The sequence below is a fragment of the Urtica dioica genome, chromosome 6 (assembly GCF_054948205.1).
Source record: "Urtica dioica subsp. dioica isolate 48M chromosome 6, U.dioica_male_clone48M_v1_H2, whole genome shotgun sequence".
In the NCBI taxonomy this organism is placed as follows: Eukaryota; Viridiplantae; Streptophyta; class Magnoliopsida; order Rosales; family Urticaceae; genus Urtica; species Urtica dioica.
The window spans coordinates 41,085,781-41,102,016 of NC_142761.1; the positions used below are offsets into that span (position 1 = coordinate 41,085,781).

Here is a 16,236-nt window from a genome sequence, read left to right on the forward strand (position 1 = left end):
TCTGTAATCCTCTCACACTCTTCAGGTGTCGCTTTGCAAAAAACCAAGCTATCATCCGCGAAGAGAAGGTGAGACACATGAAGGTCCCGGAACCGGACTCCAGAAATCGCTCCAGAATCCTCGCTCGCACGAAAGAGGCTCGAGAGACCCTCAGAGCAGAAGAGGAAAAGGAAAGGAGAGAGAGGGTCCCCCTGGCGGAGGCCTCTGAGGGGAGTCACACTGCCTCGGATGGAGCCGTTGATGTTGAAAGCGAATCTGACTGAGGTAACGCATCTCATGATAAGGTGCACCCATCGCGTGCTGTATCCCAGTCTCAGCATCATCGACTCCAGGTAGGCCCACTCAACCCTGTCGAAGGCCTTCGCCATGTCAAGCTTGAGAGACGCACACTTTCCATTTCCGAAGCGTTTCCGCTTCATCGTGTGGAGAGCCTCGAAACCAACCATGACATTATCGAAGATCAGTCTACCACCAACGAAAGCGCTCTGGGACTCAGAGATAGCATCGTGCATAGTAGTCTTAAGACGGTTGACCAAGCATTTGGCCACTATCTTATAGATCACATTGCACAGGCTGATCGGTCTGAAGTCACTGACCCGTCTCGGGTCCTCAACTTTGGGGATAAGGGTGACCACAGTATCATTAATGGTGGTCACCTCGTCCCCGTCGTTAAGAATCCCAAGGCAGGTCTTCAAGACCGATTCGCCTACTACGTCCCAATATCTCTGGTAGAAGATCGCGGGAAAGCCGTCACTTCCCGGGGCCTTGATAGCATCCATCGAGAAAAGCGCCTTTTTCACCTCCCCTGGCTCAAAAGGGCGCTCCAACTCGGCGTTCAAAGCCTCCGAGATCCTAGGCTGTACGCCCGCAGAAACTAACTCGATTCTCTGCGTAGAAGGCCTCGCAGAAGAGAAAATGTCTTCAAAGTAACCAGAGACGATCCTCTCTATCTCAGTGTCTCCACTGTGCCAATCCCCGTGATCGTCCTCCAGTCCTCTGATAGCGTTCCTCTTCTTCCTAGCCGAAGCCTTACGGTGAAAAAGCTTCGTGTTCTTATCCCCGCACCGCATCCAGGACACTCTGCTCCTCTGTCTCCAGTACTGCTCCTCCTTCTGAACTAAGGCGTCAAGCTGTCTCTCCTCCCGTCTGAAGGACTCCATACAGAAATCCGGGCTCGAACGACCCGCGAGCTCAACGATCATCTTCTGCTTCTCAATCCTGGCTCTGATCTCACTGTTCCTTTCTCCGCCCCAGCGGGAGAGGCTCCGTCTGCACTGATAGATCGCATCAGCTAAGCTCGGACTCTGGTCGTCACTCTGGCCCATCCCCCAAGCTCTACGTATCCGCTCGTCACACTCAGGCTCACCAATCCAAGACTCCTCAAAGAAGAAACGCCCCGGCCTCCTGCTCCGTCGGCGATCTCTGAAACCCGCCGTAAGCAAAAGAAGAGGTCTATGGTCCGATCTCCAGAACCTCAAGTGTCGAACAGTGGCCGAGGGGAAGAGATCACTCCACTCGTGGCAAGCAAGGCATCTGTCCAGGCGCTCCTCTATACTTCCTCTGCGCCAGGTGAAGGGGTCTCCCTCGAAACCTAAGTCATGGATGTCGCAATCCGAAATCATCTCTCTGAAAGCAGATAGCTGGCCGGGACCTCTGTCTCTACCTCCTCTAATCTCAGAGTTGGAGGCAACTTCGTTCATGTCGCCCCCAACTAACCAAGGGCCCGTGAAAGAGCTCCGGAGGCGACGAATAAGCTCCCAGGTATGTCTCCTCTGGGTGCTCACTGGATCTCCGTAGATCCCCGCAAATCTCCAACTCTCGCCTAACTCGTTAACCAAATCTCCCTCGATGCGATATCTCGAAAACGTCCCGAGTAGGAATCTCACTGGCTCTTTCCAAAGAAACATCAAACCTCCACTCCTACCAAGACAGTCCACCGTCATACAACCATCAAAACCCAGCAACACTCTCACCCTTTCAGCCCCCTCGCGCCGTAGTCTAGTCTCCGAAAGAAAAACAAAATCGAGACTATGATCACGAACGTGAGCAAGGAGGGCTGACCTCGTCCCGGGGTTACCCAACCCCTGGACGTTCCAAATAACGCCAATCATTGCGTTCGGCGGCCCTCGCTCTCGAGGGGCGCCGCTCTCTCATCAGTAACAGCTAAGGTCGAATCTAGTGAGCTAGAAACTTCCAAAGAACGAGTAACATGAACTACATCTCTCTTCCCTAGGTCGTGTGTGGCAGAAAGTAAGTCTCTATCCCATAGATCCGTAGTAACAGAAATAGGGTCCCTATCCCCTAGGGCTAGAGTAGCTGGAAAAAAGTCTCTATGTCCTGTATCAAACTGCAAAGAATGAGAATGATGGGTGATATGTGATCTTACCGAAGGGTCCGTCGAGGCGGGGAGGGGGAAGCTCGAAGTCCTAGGAGGGAGACCCCCTGAGAGGCGCGCCATTTTCTTCGGGTGTCCCGCTCTGCCCAGATCGGTCTCTAAGTTATCATGGACACCGTGGGAATCCTCAATGGATCTCTCAGGGACACCATTTGTCTCGCCACCGGCCTCGATGAGACGCGCCATTCTCTTCACACTTCCAACTCTAAGCCGGTCGTTGGGTTTTCTTTTCCCAGCTCCTCCTTCGGCAATTCCCGTCGTTCCTAAGCTCGTGCCGCTGCCCGAAAGCCCTCTATCGCCACCACAGGGCCCCATCTCCTTTTTCCCCTCAACCTTGAAAGACCCATCAGCGATGGGCTTCTGAAAAGAAAGGCCCAAAGTCTTTTGTTGAGTGAGCCCATGATTGAATCTGGCCCCATTAGCAATCTGGACCTGGCCCACCACGGTTTGAGGAAGGGGATTTGGCGTGGGTCCCTCCTGAAAACCATTATCCTCAGCTTTTAGCGTGGACTCTCCAGTGGCAGAGGGAAAACCGAAGCCATTCCCTTAGCCTCGCGCCCCACGCCAGCAGACCTGCTCCCACCTGTATTAGCCGAAAAAACAGGGGCTTCACCAACTTTCCCCTCAACTAAGGGAAAGCCTTCCCCCAGATCCGGATTTACCCAGATTTTGTCATGCCAAAATGGTGACGAGCGAACAACTCCCACCTCCACCAACGGTCTGAATTCAGCACCTCCAGTCGTGGGCCCACAGTCAGAATCGTCCGGAGCTTCCGGTCTTGGGCTTGGCGTCAGAAGCAGCGTCGCCGGCGTGGTCGTCTTCTCCACGTTCTGAGGCTTCAACGGCGCCGTGGTCTTCTGGGTCGGCACCGATTTCGACATCAGAGGCTTCGACGGTGCCGTGGTCTTCTGGGTCGGCTCCGAATTCGGCATCTGAGGCTTCGACGACGCCGTGGACTTCTGGGTCGGCACAGATCTCGGCATCTGAGGCTTCGACGGCTCCGAGGTTGTACTCGCCGTGGTCTTCTGGGACGGCACAGATCTCTGCACCTGTGGCGTCGTCTCCGGCGTGGACGCCCCCACCTGGGTCCTCACCGAGCTTAGCGGCGGTGGCTCCATCTCCGACGACGTGGGCTCCTTCCCCGGGTTCTTCTTCGGGTCAGGCGCGTGTGGCTCTGGCGCGTGGGACTTCGTCAATGGCGGTGTCTCCAACTCCCGGTTCATCTCCGTTGTCGGTGGATGGGTCTTCGTCGCCGACGAGCTGTTCTCCTTCGGCCGCCCCCTTCTTCGTCGGGGAATGAGGTTCCCCTTACCCGACTTGGAAGAGGAGTGTTTGGTACCCGAGCTCCCCATCTCGAACTCCATCTCAGCGGCGCCACGATTCTCCGAGTTTCCCGGTTGATTGAAGTCGCCACTGTCACTCTGATTGCTTTGATTAGTTTCCATCGCAGGAGACGTAGCCATGGCTTTAGCCGGAGTAGTTTCCGGACCCGCCCAACCTTTTCCCACCGACGAGCCAGAGCCTTTAAAGACTCTAATTCCCCCGACATCGGTTCTGATGGGCGCCTCCCCCCGCAGCCACGCACCAAAATTCAGAACACCCGACTCGCCGGCAATGTTCACCTTACTCGAGCACTCCGGGAATCCGTGGCCGAGGCTACCACACGAATAGCAAAAATCAGGTAATTTTTCAAACTTGAACGCAACCCAGGTTTTTTCAGAACCAAGCATAATGTGGATCCCCTTAGACAGAGGCTTCCCGATGTCGATCGCCACTCGGACCCGAATAAAGTCGTCGTAAATCCGGTTCTCCCTGTCTTTATCAACCTTCAGGACACGTCCTAGGCGTTTTCCGATCATTTCTCCCATCGTCGCCGACCGATACTTCTCCGGAACGCCGTGCAATTGAATCCAAAACTCCACATATCTAAACTCGTCATTACCTTCTCCTCCCAGACCCGGGTCACGCAGAACCACCAAGGACTTGTCAAACGTCCAAGGCCCAAGGTCCCAGACCCGTTTCTTGTCCGAATCGAGTTCGAACCTAAAGCAAAAGCCTCCCCCGTCGTGGTCGGAAATCTACGAACCCCATATAGTTTCTATTTCTATTTCTATTAGTATAGTTTCTATTTCTATTAGTAAAATCTACGAAATCCCATTCGATTTCTATTAATATCATTAATGTTTCTTAAATTCTATTGATAGCTATTCATTTCATATGTTATTAATCTGGGTGTGGTGCTCTTACAAACCCCATATAATTTACAGTGTGTTTTGTCTCTCTCCAAGTTCTATGTTAACAATAGGCTTAGTGTGGTTGTTTTCCCATGATTAAGTAGTTTTTGAGATTTATTTTCCTAATTCTCTTTCATGAACACACACCCTCTTGTCCACCAAACTGCCTATACTTTCCTAACAAACACAATATATGAACATCTGCTTAATTTGAAGCTAAGAAAAATTCAGGTCTCACACCCACACATTCATAGAGAGAAAGAGATAGGCCAGCTCAGAATCATATGGAAACAGATATGTTTCCTAATTTCAAGGCCAGTTGTGATGAAATACTATAATTTGGTCTCTTGTGGCTATAGCCTTTTTTTTTTATTAAAAGCGTGTATGAATTAATGAAATGAATAAAGCATCCAAGTAGTAGCTTTGGTCAACTTATTGTCTGCTACAAACCGACCGTCAGTGAAACCATTGTATGTCCAATTTATTTAGAGGGACACTATACAATAGATAAGATACCAAAAAAATGAAATGCTTGTAAGTAACATTTTTGTATTTTAAAAAAATGAGATAAAGAGTACTTAAAAACGTAAATCGGACCGGACCACATACAAGTTTTTTTTTTTTTTTTTTTTTTTTTTTGTCAATTTAAAATGAATTTTCTCTAATTTGATCCGATTGTTTCAATTTTTAAACAGGTCTGAAACAATCTTACCCAATTTCAAAAGTGCAGAATGTGGTCCAAACTGTAACACATGGATTTATAATACTAATGCATATAAACCTAATAATATGGGTTGATGATGTTTTTTTTAAGCTTGGGTTGATGATGTTAATCAATATATAGAATTTATATGTTAAATTTTGATAAATTATACTAATTAAGCTATTTAAAATGTTAGAATTTCATTTTATCCAGCGTTTCATATTTTATAACCAACTAGTCATTTAAAACGTTTCGTACTTTTAAATGTTTCATAATCGGTTAGTTGGCCAAATATTCAGTCTTTTGACCAGTGGTCATATTTATTTTTGTGTTTGCGATTGAGAAATAAATTCAGATTAGATATTTTATATCAGTTAAGAGTTACTATATGAGTTATTACCATAATAAATATGAGTTATTTTCTTTTAATAGTTAAATGTGAAAATCGGCGGTAATTACACTAGGGTTATTCCTTTCAAATTTTGCTAGTTAATACAAATAGGTGGTTAATTTTTTTTTTTTAAATTAAAATGTTGGAAAAATTAAAATTTGAACATTTATTTTAATCAAAATTTCAACGTTTGAATTTGATTACTTTACTAAAGCGCCTATAATTTTTTATCCAATGTTTTTATTCTCATGTTAATGTGTTAAAAAAAAGGAATAAATCCCATTTTTACCCCTTGGGCTCGTACCTTCGTTACATTTCGCCCCCTAGACTCGAAAATATTGCATAACTCAACTCAAAACTCAGATACATGTTACAAGGTCCCACTTCCGTCAGTATTTGGACGTTAAGTTATCATGTATTGATGACGTGACATGATTTTAAACGGTATAATAGTATTTTTGGTTATTCTAAATACTTTTAATATTTAAAATTGTTTATCAAATTGTTATTATATCAGTTCGTGTCACGCCCAGGAGAAGAAACATAGGAAAAAGAAAAAAAAAATGAGGACGAGGAAGAAGAGGGGTCGGAGAAGGAAGCAAACTCATTCACTTCACGCGATTTCCAGCGTTTCTCTTATTCTCCGGCGTGAATTCTCGGCCTCCCTCATTTTCTCGCGAGTTCTCTCTTTCTTCTTCTTGATTTCGCTCAGCCCTCACCCACGCTATCTCTCCTGCTCACTCTCTCTGTCATTCTCTTCTTCTTTCCTTCTCGCTCATCTTTTTCTTCTTCTTTTTTTCTTCGGTCGTGGTTCTTTCTTCATTCTCTTCTGCGTTTTTTTTTTCTTTTTCCTATGTTTCTTCTCCGGGGCGTGACAGTTCGATTTTGATTGTTCATCAAAGCTTCGCCGTGAATCCATGGACGGAGGGAAGTGATTTTCACCTGATATCTTCCGTGATTCACACAGCTAGGTAAAAACCCATGGAAATCCCTGTTTTTCCTTCGTAAATTAGAGTTTTCTTATTTCAAATTTGGGGCTTTTGCTTCTATGTTGATTCTGCGATTTACTGTATTTACTTGAGTCTGGATTTTGCTCGAATTTGTGGAAATTGTGAGAAAGGAAATCAACTCGATGAAAATAAAGCCCCGATTCCAAAATTCAAACTAACATATAAACTCACAGACATTCGGACCAAACACTGTTGGGCTCGGGTTCTATTTGATTCCGTGAGATGGAATTGTAATATCTTCGGACGTCGACTTAGGTGGCGAGTCACGCTCAGAAGTACTTTCTCTGGAGAAGTAACAACAATCACCAACGACGCAGATCTAGTTTCTTCGGTGAATAAGAGCAGAGCTTGGATTGCTATTGGTATTGCGATTTGGGGCTTTCTTTGTGTTTTCAGATGGGAAGCTCTGGAGAGGCGAACAATAAGGTCATCAATGCTTCGGTGGGAGGGTTGGTTCAAGAGAGAAGAAAAAGAAGAAGAAATGGAGGGGACATGCCTCGGAGAAGGAGAAAGAGAAGAAGAGAAGAGAAAGAAGAGTTTTTTTTTTAAAAAATTTATTATTATAAAAATAATAAAACGAGGGTATATTGATAACTGCACATATTTTAAATCTCACGTGATTAAAAACGTGACATTTAACGTTCGAAATTAGACAGAAGTGGCAACGTGTAATAACGCTATTAGTTAAGAGATTCTCAATGCAACATTATCGAGTAGATGAGGCGAAATGTAACCGAGGTACGAGTCCATGGGGTAAAAATGAGATTTATTAAAAAAAAAGCAATATTGTTGAAAATGACTTGTACTGATTTGAGTTATTTTCTTAACGGATATTTTCTTAAACAATTGGGTCCGCACTCGATTTTTGCAAATCATTTTAAATAATTTAGAGTTTGATTTGAGAACATATCAGACTCTACACACCCCTTAGTAGGGTACTACTAACTACATCTTAAATAGAGTCGGAAACTATTCATGTTCCATTACATTTAGAAATAGTATTAATTCAAAACCAACAAAAAAGAATAATGAAAGTAGAAAAAAGGGGTATGGAAACAACCACTGATTCTAATAACTATAATTAAATTGATAATTTTTCTCAAATAACTCGATTAATAGACAAAAATTATTTAGACAAAGTAATCAATTTAATTGTAACTAATATAATCAATGACTAATTAATTATAATTAAATAAACGTTGACTATCATGCAAACTTAAAGTTTTTATATGGTTATATAACCATAAAATCATTATATATATACTTGAAGACCAAATGTTATTGACATATTGTGAAGGAAAATTTCTTCTGCTCTCTCTTTTTTTTTTTTCTTTTCCTTTTAATTGATTTTCAATACTTTAGCATATTTCTTTCCACCAAATATGGGAGACAGTGAGGAAAATGATTCGCCGAACTAGCTGGAGATAGATACTTTGCTTAATTTTTTTATTTTTATTTTTAATAAAGATAGATACTTTGCTTATAAGTCGGAAGGATTTTGAAAATTTCAAAAGGCAAGCGACTAATTTAAGTGGAAACAGCTGTGAAGTAGAAGCTAGCTAGTATATGAGTTATATACTATATAGTGTGACCCCTCAACTTTTAATTTGGATCTTCTTCTACCTTAGTGGTTTGCCATAAATTTATTTATATTAAAAGAACAAAAATAAAGAACAATAGTTTCAAATTTCAATCTTTTTCAAGCAAAATCACTCAACATTACGTGCACTTTTTTACTTTAATTTGACTCTTTTATTTCAATATGCGTGGCCCTTCAAATTTTAAACATTTTAGATAGCGACATTGATTTATTGAATTGGTATTTTAATGGCACATCGTATACATGTAGTGTAGAAGATCTTATGCAAAAACAAAGGAAATCTATACAATTTTTTGCTTCTTATCTTTTTTCTAACATCAAGAAAATAACTAACATAAGTCATCCTCTCTGTATCGGCGTAAGAGCCTTGAGTAGGTTTTTGGGTGGGACTAATTTGAAGAAAAAAAAAGTAATAGACTAATATACAGAAAAAAAAACTTTGAACTACAAAGTTAAAATTACATAACTACTTTTAAATATATAAATAATTTTCTAATTATCTCGTGTTTGAAATAATTTTTGAAATACCTCACGAATTTAAAATATTCATAAAAACATATAATTGTGTTTATACCGAATACTTACTACATTAACTTAAACTATAATTTGTTTTCGAAAATACTATTTCATCTTTATCGTCAGCGAGTTTGAAAATGATTTTATTTTTCAAAAGATTGAAATCAAGGCATAATATAAAATTTACAAAGAGAGCAGAACATTCTATACAAGAATGAGAAGCAAGTTATTACAAGAAATTTTTTTAAAAAAAAAATAGATAATTACCAGAATATTATATATATATATATATATATATATATATATATATATATATATATAGCCGGCCCTGACCTAAGGCGGGCAAGGTTTGTGCCTTGGGTCCCCAATTGGGTTGGGCAAATTAAAAAAAATTTATTTTATATTTTTGTCTATTTTTAAGAAAATTTACATTTTTTTACCTTAAAAATTTATATTTTTTGCTCATTTTCTAAAAAATTTATATTTTTTACCTTGAAAATTTAAATTTTTATTAGTATTATAGGACCCCAAAATATTGAATCACCTAGAATCCCCGATGAGTTTGGGCCGACCCTGTATATATATATGTATGCAGGTTCGGAGGTCGTTTGTGCTCCGTCCATGTATGTATCTATATCATTTTTTTTCTTTATTTCCCTTGTCTATTTGTGACTCATATATATTTAACGATCGACATAGTTAGACACAATTTTATGTTTTTTTTTTTTTTTTTTTTTTTGCTAGAAAGACACAATTTTATGATTGGCGAGGGTTGTGCCTCTTTTCATACACACATTACATGCACTGAAGAAGAAAACGAGACGCGTCGATAAAGAGGATACGCCGTAGGTAGAGTGCCACGTGTCACAATGTAGAAAAAGGAGCCGTTTGAAAGTAAATGAAAACGGTCGTCGTCATGTTCCAGATCCGTTATCAACGGTCGCTTAAAGCAAAAGAAAAAAAAAAAAAAAACAATCAACACAACCACTCCTCTCTCTCTCTCTCTCGCTCTCTCAAATATAAAAACACAAGACACACCAAACCGCAATTATAACAACGCGTTTTTGTGAGCCTGCAATCAAATAAACAACAGCAACAACAACAATAATAGTATACGCGTGGAAAAATATATTAATCCCAAGTTGTAGTATCAGCAGCACTATATATAAAGAGAGATCAGAGAGAGGAAAAGAGAGAGAGAGATCGATGGCTTTGGAGATGGATCAGAGGGAAGTGAGGCGGGTTTTCGAGATGTTCGACCGGAACGGAGACGGTCGGATAACGAAGGAGGAGCTGAGTCAGTCTCTGGAGAGGCTCGGAATGTCTGTGCCGGAAAAGGACCTCTCTCTCCTCCTCCGATCAGTCGACGCCAACGGCGACGGCTGCGTCGACGCCGACGAGTTCGCCGAGCTCTACCGCTCCATCTCCGGCGACCACCACTCTTCCTCCGACGATGCCGACGTGGACGCGGACATGAGGGAGGCTTTCAAGGTGTTCGACGCCAACGGCGACGGGTTCATCAGCGAGGACGAGCTCAGGGCGGTGCTGACCTCGCTGGGCCTCCCTCACGGCGGATCTCGGGAGGAGTGCCGGCGGATGATCGACAGAGTCGACGCCGACGGAGACGGACGTGTCAACTTCGACGAGTTTCGCCATATGATGAAACCCTCCTCTGTCCCTTCTTCTTCTTCATCTTCTTCTTCTGCTCCGTTGGTCTCTTCTACCACCACTTAGTCATGACTCTAGATTTAAATTATATTCATTGTTGATTTTTTTTTTTTTTTTTAATTGTTGTTGTGTGTGTGTGTGACTTTGAGTGTACATAGTCTTTTGTTGATTTATTTCATTTGTATTTTCTTTATTGATTATTATTATTCTTCTGATTTTTGTACTGATTAATTTTGAATGTTGATGATGGTTATTATTGCAATGCCTGGATTCGCTTTTCGGAGTAGTTCTTTAGAGAGAGAGAGAGAGTCAACGAAGAACATGTGTATAAATTTCTTCTAAAATATTTCACCCACTATTCTACAACACCTGTAAAATTACAATCAATTTCAAGCCACCATGAGAATTGAACCAAATGCTCTGTCTAACAAACCTAAATAATGCTCAAAAATATTAAATTTGTTTAGATCTCGCAAATGTGGACTTATTAATACAAGTATTGTAGAGAGTGAAAATTGAAGGACTAACCACCTTGAAATTATAAACATGTTGCTTCAATGGATCTGATAATGAATTTGAATTATAATTGATATGGTTCAAATATCAAATCTTGTTTTAATACACGTCCAAAACCCCACCGGTAGGGCCATTTTCTGCTCCAAATAAATGGGAAGCCGCCATGTAAGATTTGTTGACAAGTAAAATTAGTACAATAATTATCACACGAAGTACAACTTGGTACCGAGAACGCAGTCCCGATAATTCCAAATAGTTAGGCGAGACTTTCTCTAAGTACAGACTAATATAGTAAAAGAGAGTAAGTAAACAAGGGTGCTGAACGATATGTGAAGCTTTGGACTTTATGTTTTGTGCGTGAAAAATGAAGTGTCTTTCTTAAGGGAGCTCCTCTTCTATTTATAGACGTTTTGAGTCGAGTACGTGGGGTGATCAGTCTCACGTCCTTGACAGTTATCACACAATCGCTCCCAGAACGTGTGTTGTGGGTGGTTATTCCTCGTGTGCTCGGCATAACCATCTAGGTGAGCGTTTTGCTTTAATTGTTTTTTTATTATGTACATGTGTTTGCTTTGTCTTGACTAGTCTTTGACTTACCATCTTCTTTTCTATTCAAAGTTCTGCTTGATAGAGTTCGTTCTTGACTTATGAATGGGTCGTTCCTTAAACTTCAAGAGTTCTCGGGCCTATTTGACTCGAACTAAGTGCTAGATATCTTATGTTCTCGGACCGTCCGAGTACCTTCTTGGACTCTGCAAATCATATGAGTAACAATATTAAATAGAATTAATTACAAATTTAGCCCCTCAACTTTGTTACTTGTAACGAGTTGGTCCTCAAACTAAATAACCTGCAGCGTTGCTCCCTCATCATTGTGACTGACTCACTTTGACCCCTTCTGTTAATATTGTCGTCAATTTAAGCGGTCTTAGACCACGTGGCTTTCACGTGTTGGGCAAATTTGGAAGATGGCTTGTTTTGCCCTTCTTTATTTTGTTATATGTATGTACGGGTGAAAAGAAAAGAAACGAAATCGCGAAATGTTGGAGAAAATCCCCAAATCGAAGAGCTAGGGCTGAAGAAATAATAAGATGACGATTCATGGAATCTAGGGCTGTATTGTTTTCTTTTTGAGTGTCGAGTTGAAGGTAGATGGAATCTAGTCGTACATCGTCTTCGCGAAGAAAATCTTGCACAGAAGTCAACAACGTCGGTGAATCGACGAGCATTCGGCGACGAGCTCCGGCGTGTTTCTGCAGGCTTAATGGGGTCGAACGCACGTCATGGACGACGGAAAATCTGGATCGAAGATTTTATGGCTGCCCTGAGTATAAGGTGCGTGTTTGTTTCCAATTTACAGGTTTTCAATTTTTTACATAGCGTTTTAACATTTTTGAGATTTACCATAATAAAGCGATGCCAGGATGTGGATTTCATGAGTGGCTTGACCCCCCAATGTGCCCAAGATCAACGATGATAATTCTCGGACTGTTGAAAAGGATTAATGCATTTGAGAGGACGATGCCGGAATCAGTAGCCGAAGAATTACACGACCACCAACCCACTGTAGTAAAGGAATCAAAAGATCTCAGACAAATTAAGTTGATGATATGGCTTGTATTATTTATTGTTGTTGTACTGTTGTTCAAGTAATTGATGATGCTGGTTTTGTAATTTGAGACTTGGTATGACCTTGTAGGTAATTACTGTGTGCGAGTTTCTAGTCTTTGTTTTGGTGTTTTGATTCAGGGCTAAAACCAACAAACTGTGTATGTTGGGTGTTTTGTACGGCTGTGATGGTTGGTGTTTTGTACTGGCTAATTGAAATGTTACAGATTTGTTCAAATATAATGGAAAGACATGAGTTAATGCCATGGATAAACTGAGTTGTTCAAATATCATGGAAAGACATAATTGAAATGTTACGGATTTGCTCATGAGTTTAGCTCATGCCCTGGCTAAACTGGCACTGGAGGCTGATCCCTGGGCTTTCACCATGTTTAAAAAAAAAACAAAAAAGAAGTGTTACAGATTTGCACATTGTGCTCACAAAATCCGAAAATAAAATGGTCCAAATTTATAGTCAAAATAAGAGATGAGATGTGCTGATCTTATGTCATGAGTGTAGCCAATAAACCAAAAATACATAATGTATGTAGCCAATAAATGTCATCAAGAGTTTGTCTAGTTTTTCTCATAATGTTTTAGGCTTTTTTTTTTTAACAAAATTACAGACTTGTACATAAACAAATCCTTAAACCAAAAGAGTGACAACACGAGGACACAAAACAGGCTTGAACTTAGTCCTGTCGAAAACATCTACATGTCTCTGAATAAACCCCGCGGTTGCATCAGATCCTGTCTCGTGGTGTGAGTCCTGAATCTCGGGCTTCTCTGTACAATTCAAATTACAAAGGAATGAGAAAAAAAAAAGAAGTTGAAACAGGAATGAGAAAAAAAAAAGAAATTCAAACAAGAATGAGTATTTTTTACCCTCAATGGGTGTGTGTCTTGAGTTGGTGGTTTTGTAGCTTGAGTCGAAGGCTGTGATGGCTGAGGTGGCTGTGTAGCTTGACTCGGAGGCTGTGATGGTTGAGATGGTTGTGTAGCTTGACTCGGAGGCTGTGATGGTTGAGGTGGCTGTGTAGTCCTTGCGTTTGCTCTTCCATGCCTCTGTGGCACTCAATAAATGTCATATTTGTTATGTACACTCAATAAAGACAGGAAAAATGGTGCAGTGCAGTGTTAAAAATTACTCGTGATTCTTGCTCCCGCCTGAAACAAGTTTTGATGTTGTGGCCCACTTTGCCACACTGTGAGCACCGTGACATGACATATTTTCGTGTCATCTTTATAGCCTGCCTTGGAACTACGTCATCATGAGCGAGTCGTCGGAGCTTCTTTGGTCTTCCCGGTTTGGCTCGGTCTGGTGGAATGGACATAGGGGTCAGTCCTGTTCGTGGCCATTGTTCTAACGGATTAATAGGACTTATCCCGTGCACATATGTTTGTTGGTAACAAGGCTTCTTGTACCACATTGAGACATACTTCAAAGGATCGTCGTGTTTGTGCCAAATGCAACTTATTGCATGAGAGCACGGTATTCCTGCAAAGAGTATGACATGTTCAGTAAAGTCTAGTAAAAAGACATGAAAGATTATAACTACGATATTACCTGAAAGATTCCATCTGTTACATGAGCATGTGTGTTGTGACAAATTAACAGCGTACATTGAACCGAACATGTTGGAGACTTGGTAATCGGATCCGCTGGCCCAATATGGTATATTTTGTGCACTGAGGACTTTGTTGGTTTCCAAAATCTTGTAAATTCGAGGCCCAATTTCTCCATTCCACTTATCTGCAGCCAATCTCTGCTTGGTGAACTGTTGAAGTAGATACATTCGGATCCGCTCCAACATTGACAAAATCGGTTTTTGACGGGCCATTAGCATTGATCTAGTCCCATTGAAACTTTCACATAGATTATTCAATAAGATATCACACTTTGGACCTGATCGGAATTGGCTCCTTGCCCAATGTTGAGGTTGTTTTTCAATCAGCCAGTTGTAAGCATGTTCATCTTCGGCCTTGATTAACTCTAATTCTGCCTCAAAGCGTGACATTGAGTACGCCATAGCCGCGGCCATCATCTTGGTCTTCAGAAATTGACCTCTAAAAACCTGTTAATGTTAACTACTCTTATTAAGTAATTAAAGCACTCTCTTATTAACAATACAGCAGTGATTTATTTTCATAAAAAAAGAAAACAAGAATTATGAACAGCGCTACCTTCGTGAAATTTCCCTGAAGATGGCGTGCACAGTATCGGTGCTCACCTTTGACCGATCCTTCTTCCCATAAATCATTCAAAGCTTCTTGTAATCCCTTTTGTTTATCCGAGATGAAAGTCCAATGGTGTCCGTTGTTGATTTTCACGTCTTCCTTTAATAAATTTAAAAACCAACTCCAAGACGATCTTCCTTCGGATTCGACCACCGCGTAGGCAATAGGGAACATTGAGTTGTTCGCATCAATCCCTATTGCTGAAAGTAATTGGCCAGTGTGGTGACCTTTGATATGGCAGCCATCGACACCGATCACAGGTCGGCAATGAGAAAATCCTAACTTGCAAGCCTGGAAACAAATGTAAATCCTTTTAAACATCGGCTTACCGTCAGGGCCAGCTTCTGGTTCAATTTCAACGGTTGAACCCGGGTTTGACCGCTTCAGTTCTGCTGCATAGTCCCACAATGCCGCGTATTGCTCTTTATTCGAGCCTTCAATCACCTTTGTCGCAAGCCATTTTGCTCTGTACGCCTTCATCTTATTACATTCTAGGACGTAATCTTTTTGCACACGATTCATGAAGTCCGGTGCGGACTAGGATTCGCTGTCTTTGAATGCTTGCATATACGTCTTCGCAAGCCATGCCGAGGTAGCAAATCTGTTTTGATTGACTCTGGGACAAGAGTGGTCACCATTATACGTTTTGATAATGAATAGACCAGTGGTCCCCATATTCGATGCGTAACAAACCCATTTGCAGCCTTTGTCCTTACACTCTGCTCGTACACGTGTGCTCTCATTTTTTTTTAAATAAATGTCCTTTTCCTCGCGGATTGCGTATTCTCTCACTGCCTGCTTGAAGACTTTTGAGTTTGGGAATGATAAACCTAATTTAAAGCTCACATTACCCATATCAGCTCCCTCTCTAAACTCTTGAAAACGTGGCAGCTTTTTCTTGGGGTTTCTCTTGTTCCAAAGCTTGTCATCTTCTTTTTCAGTGCCTTCGTCTGAATCTGTGTCGATCCTTCCAACGTCAGCGTCAATTTCATATTCACTGTCCAGATCAGAATTTTCGTCTTCGAGAATACGCTTTCCTTTGTCTCGTATCCCAGCAAGCCCAAGATCCACAGCTGCCCCATCAACATCAATGTCCTCTTCACTCAACTCAAACCCGAATTCCACTTCACATGGTTGTCTTGCTTCCCATGTCTCTTCATCCGTGTCCTCACTATTCAGCTCATCATCAAGGTCATTAACATCAGGGTTTTCTTGCTGATTGGCAGGTTCATCACGCTCTGCTTGCTCGGTTTCACCATGTTGATCTTCTAGCTCCATGTGAACTTGGGATTGGTTGTCACCGGCAGGTATTGGCTGCTCATTGTCACCGTGACGATGTGCGCATCATCCTCAACTT

At 41.7% G+C, this 16,236-nt stretch overlaps 1 protein-coding gene and 1 pseudogene across 1 annotated transcript; one reads left to right on the plus strand and one right to left on the minus strand.

The window, feature by feature from the left end:
- The first annotated feature begins 9,860 nt into the window (after nt 1-9,860).
- On the plus strand, nt 9,861-10,796 carry LOC149394194 (calmodulin-like protein 3 pseudogene; annotated as a pseudogene).
- A 3,114-nt stretch (nt 10,797-13,910) lies between these two features.
- LOC149394195 (uncharacterized) lies at nt 13,911-15,359 on the minus strand. Its single transcript, XM_089618281.1, has 4 exons — nt 14,826-15,359; nt 14,209-14,716; nt 14,082-14,139; nt 13,911-13,986 (listed from the first exon to the last, which is right to left on the minus strand). Exons 1-4 carry the CDS (start codon nt 15,357-15,359, stop codon nt 13,911-13,913), a joined length of 1,176 nt encoding a protein of 391 aa, XP_089474407.1.
- Nucleotides 15,360-16,236: the final 877 nt, after the last annotated feature.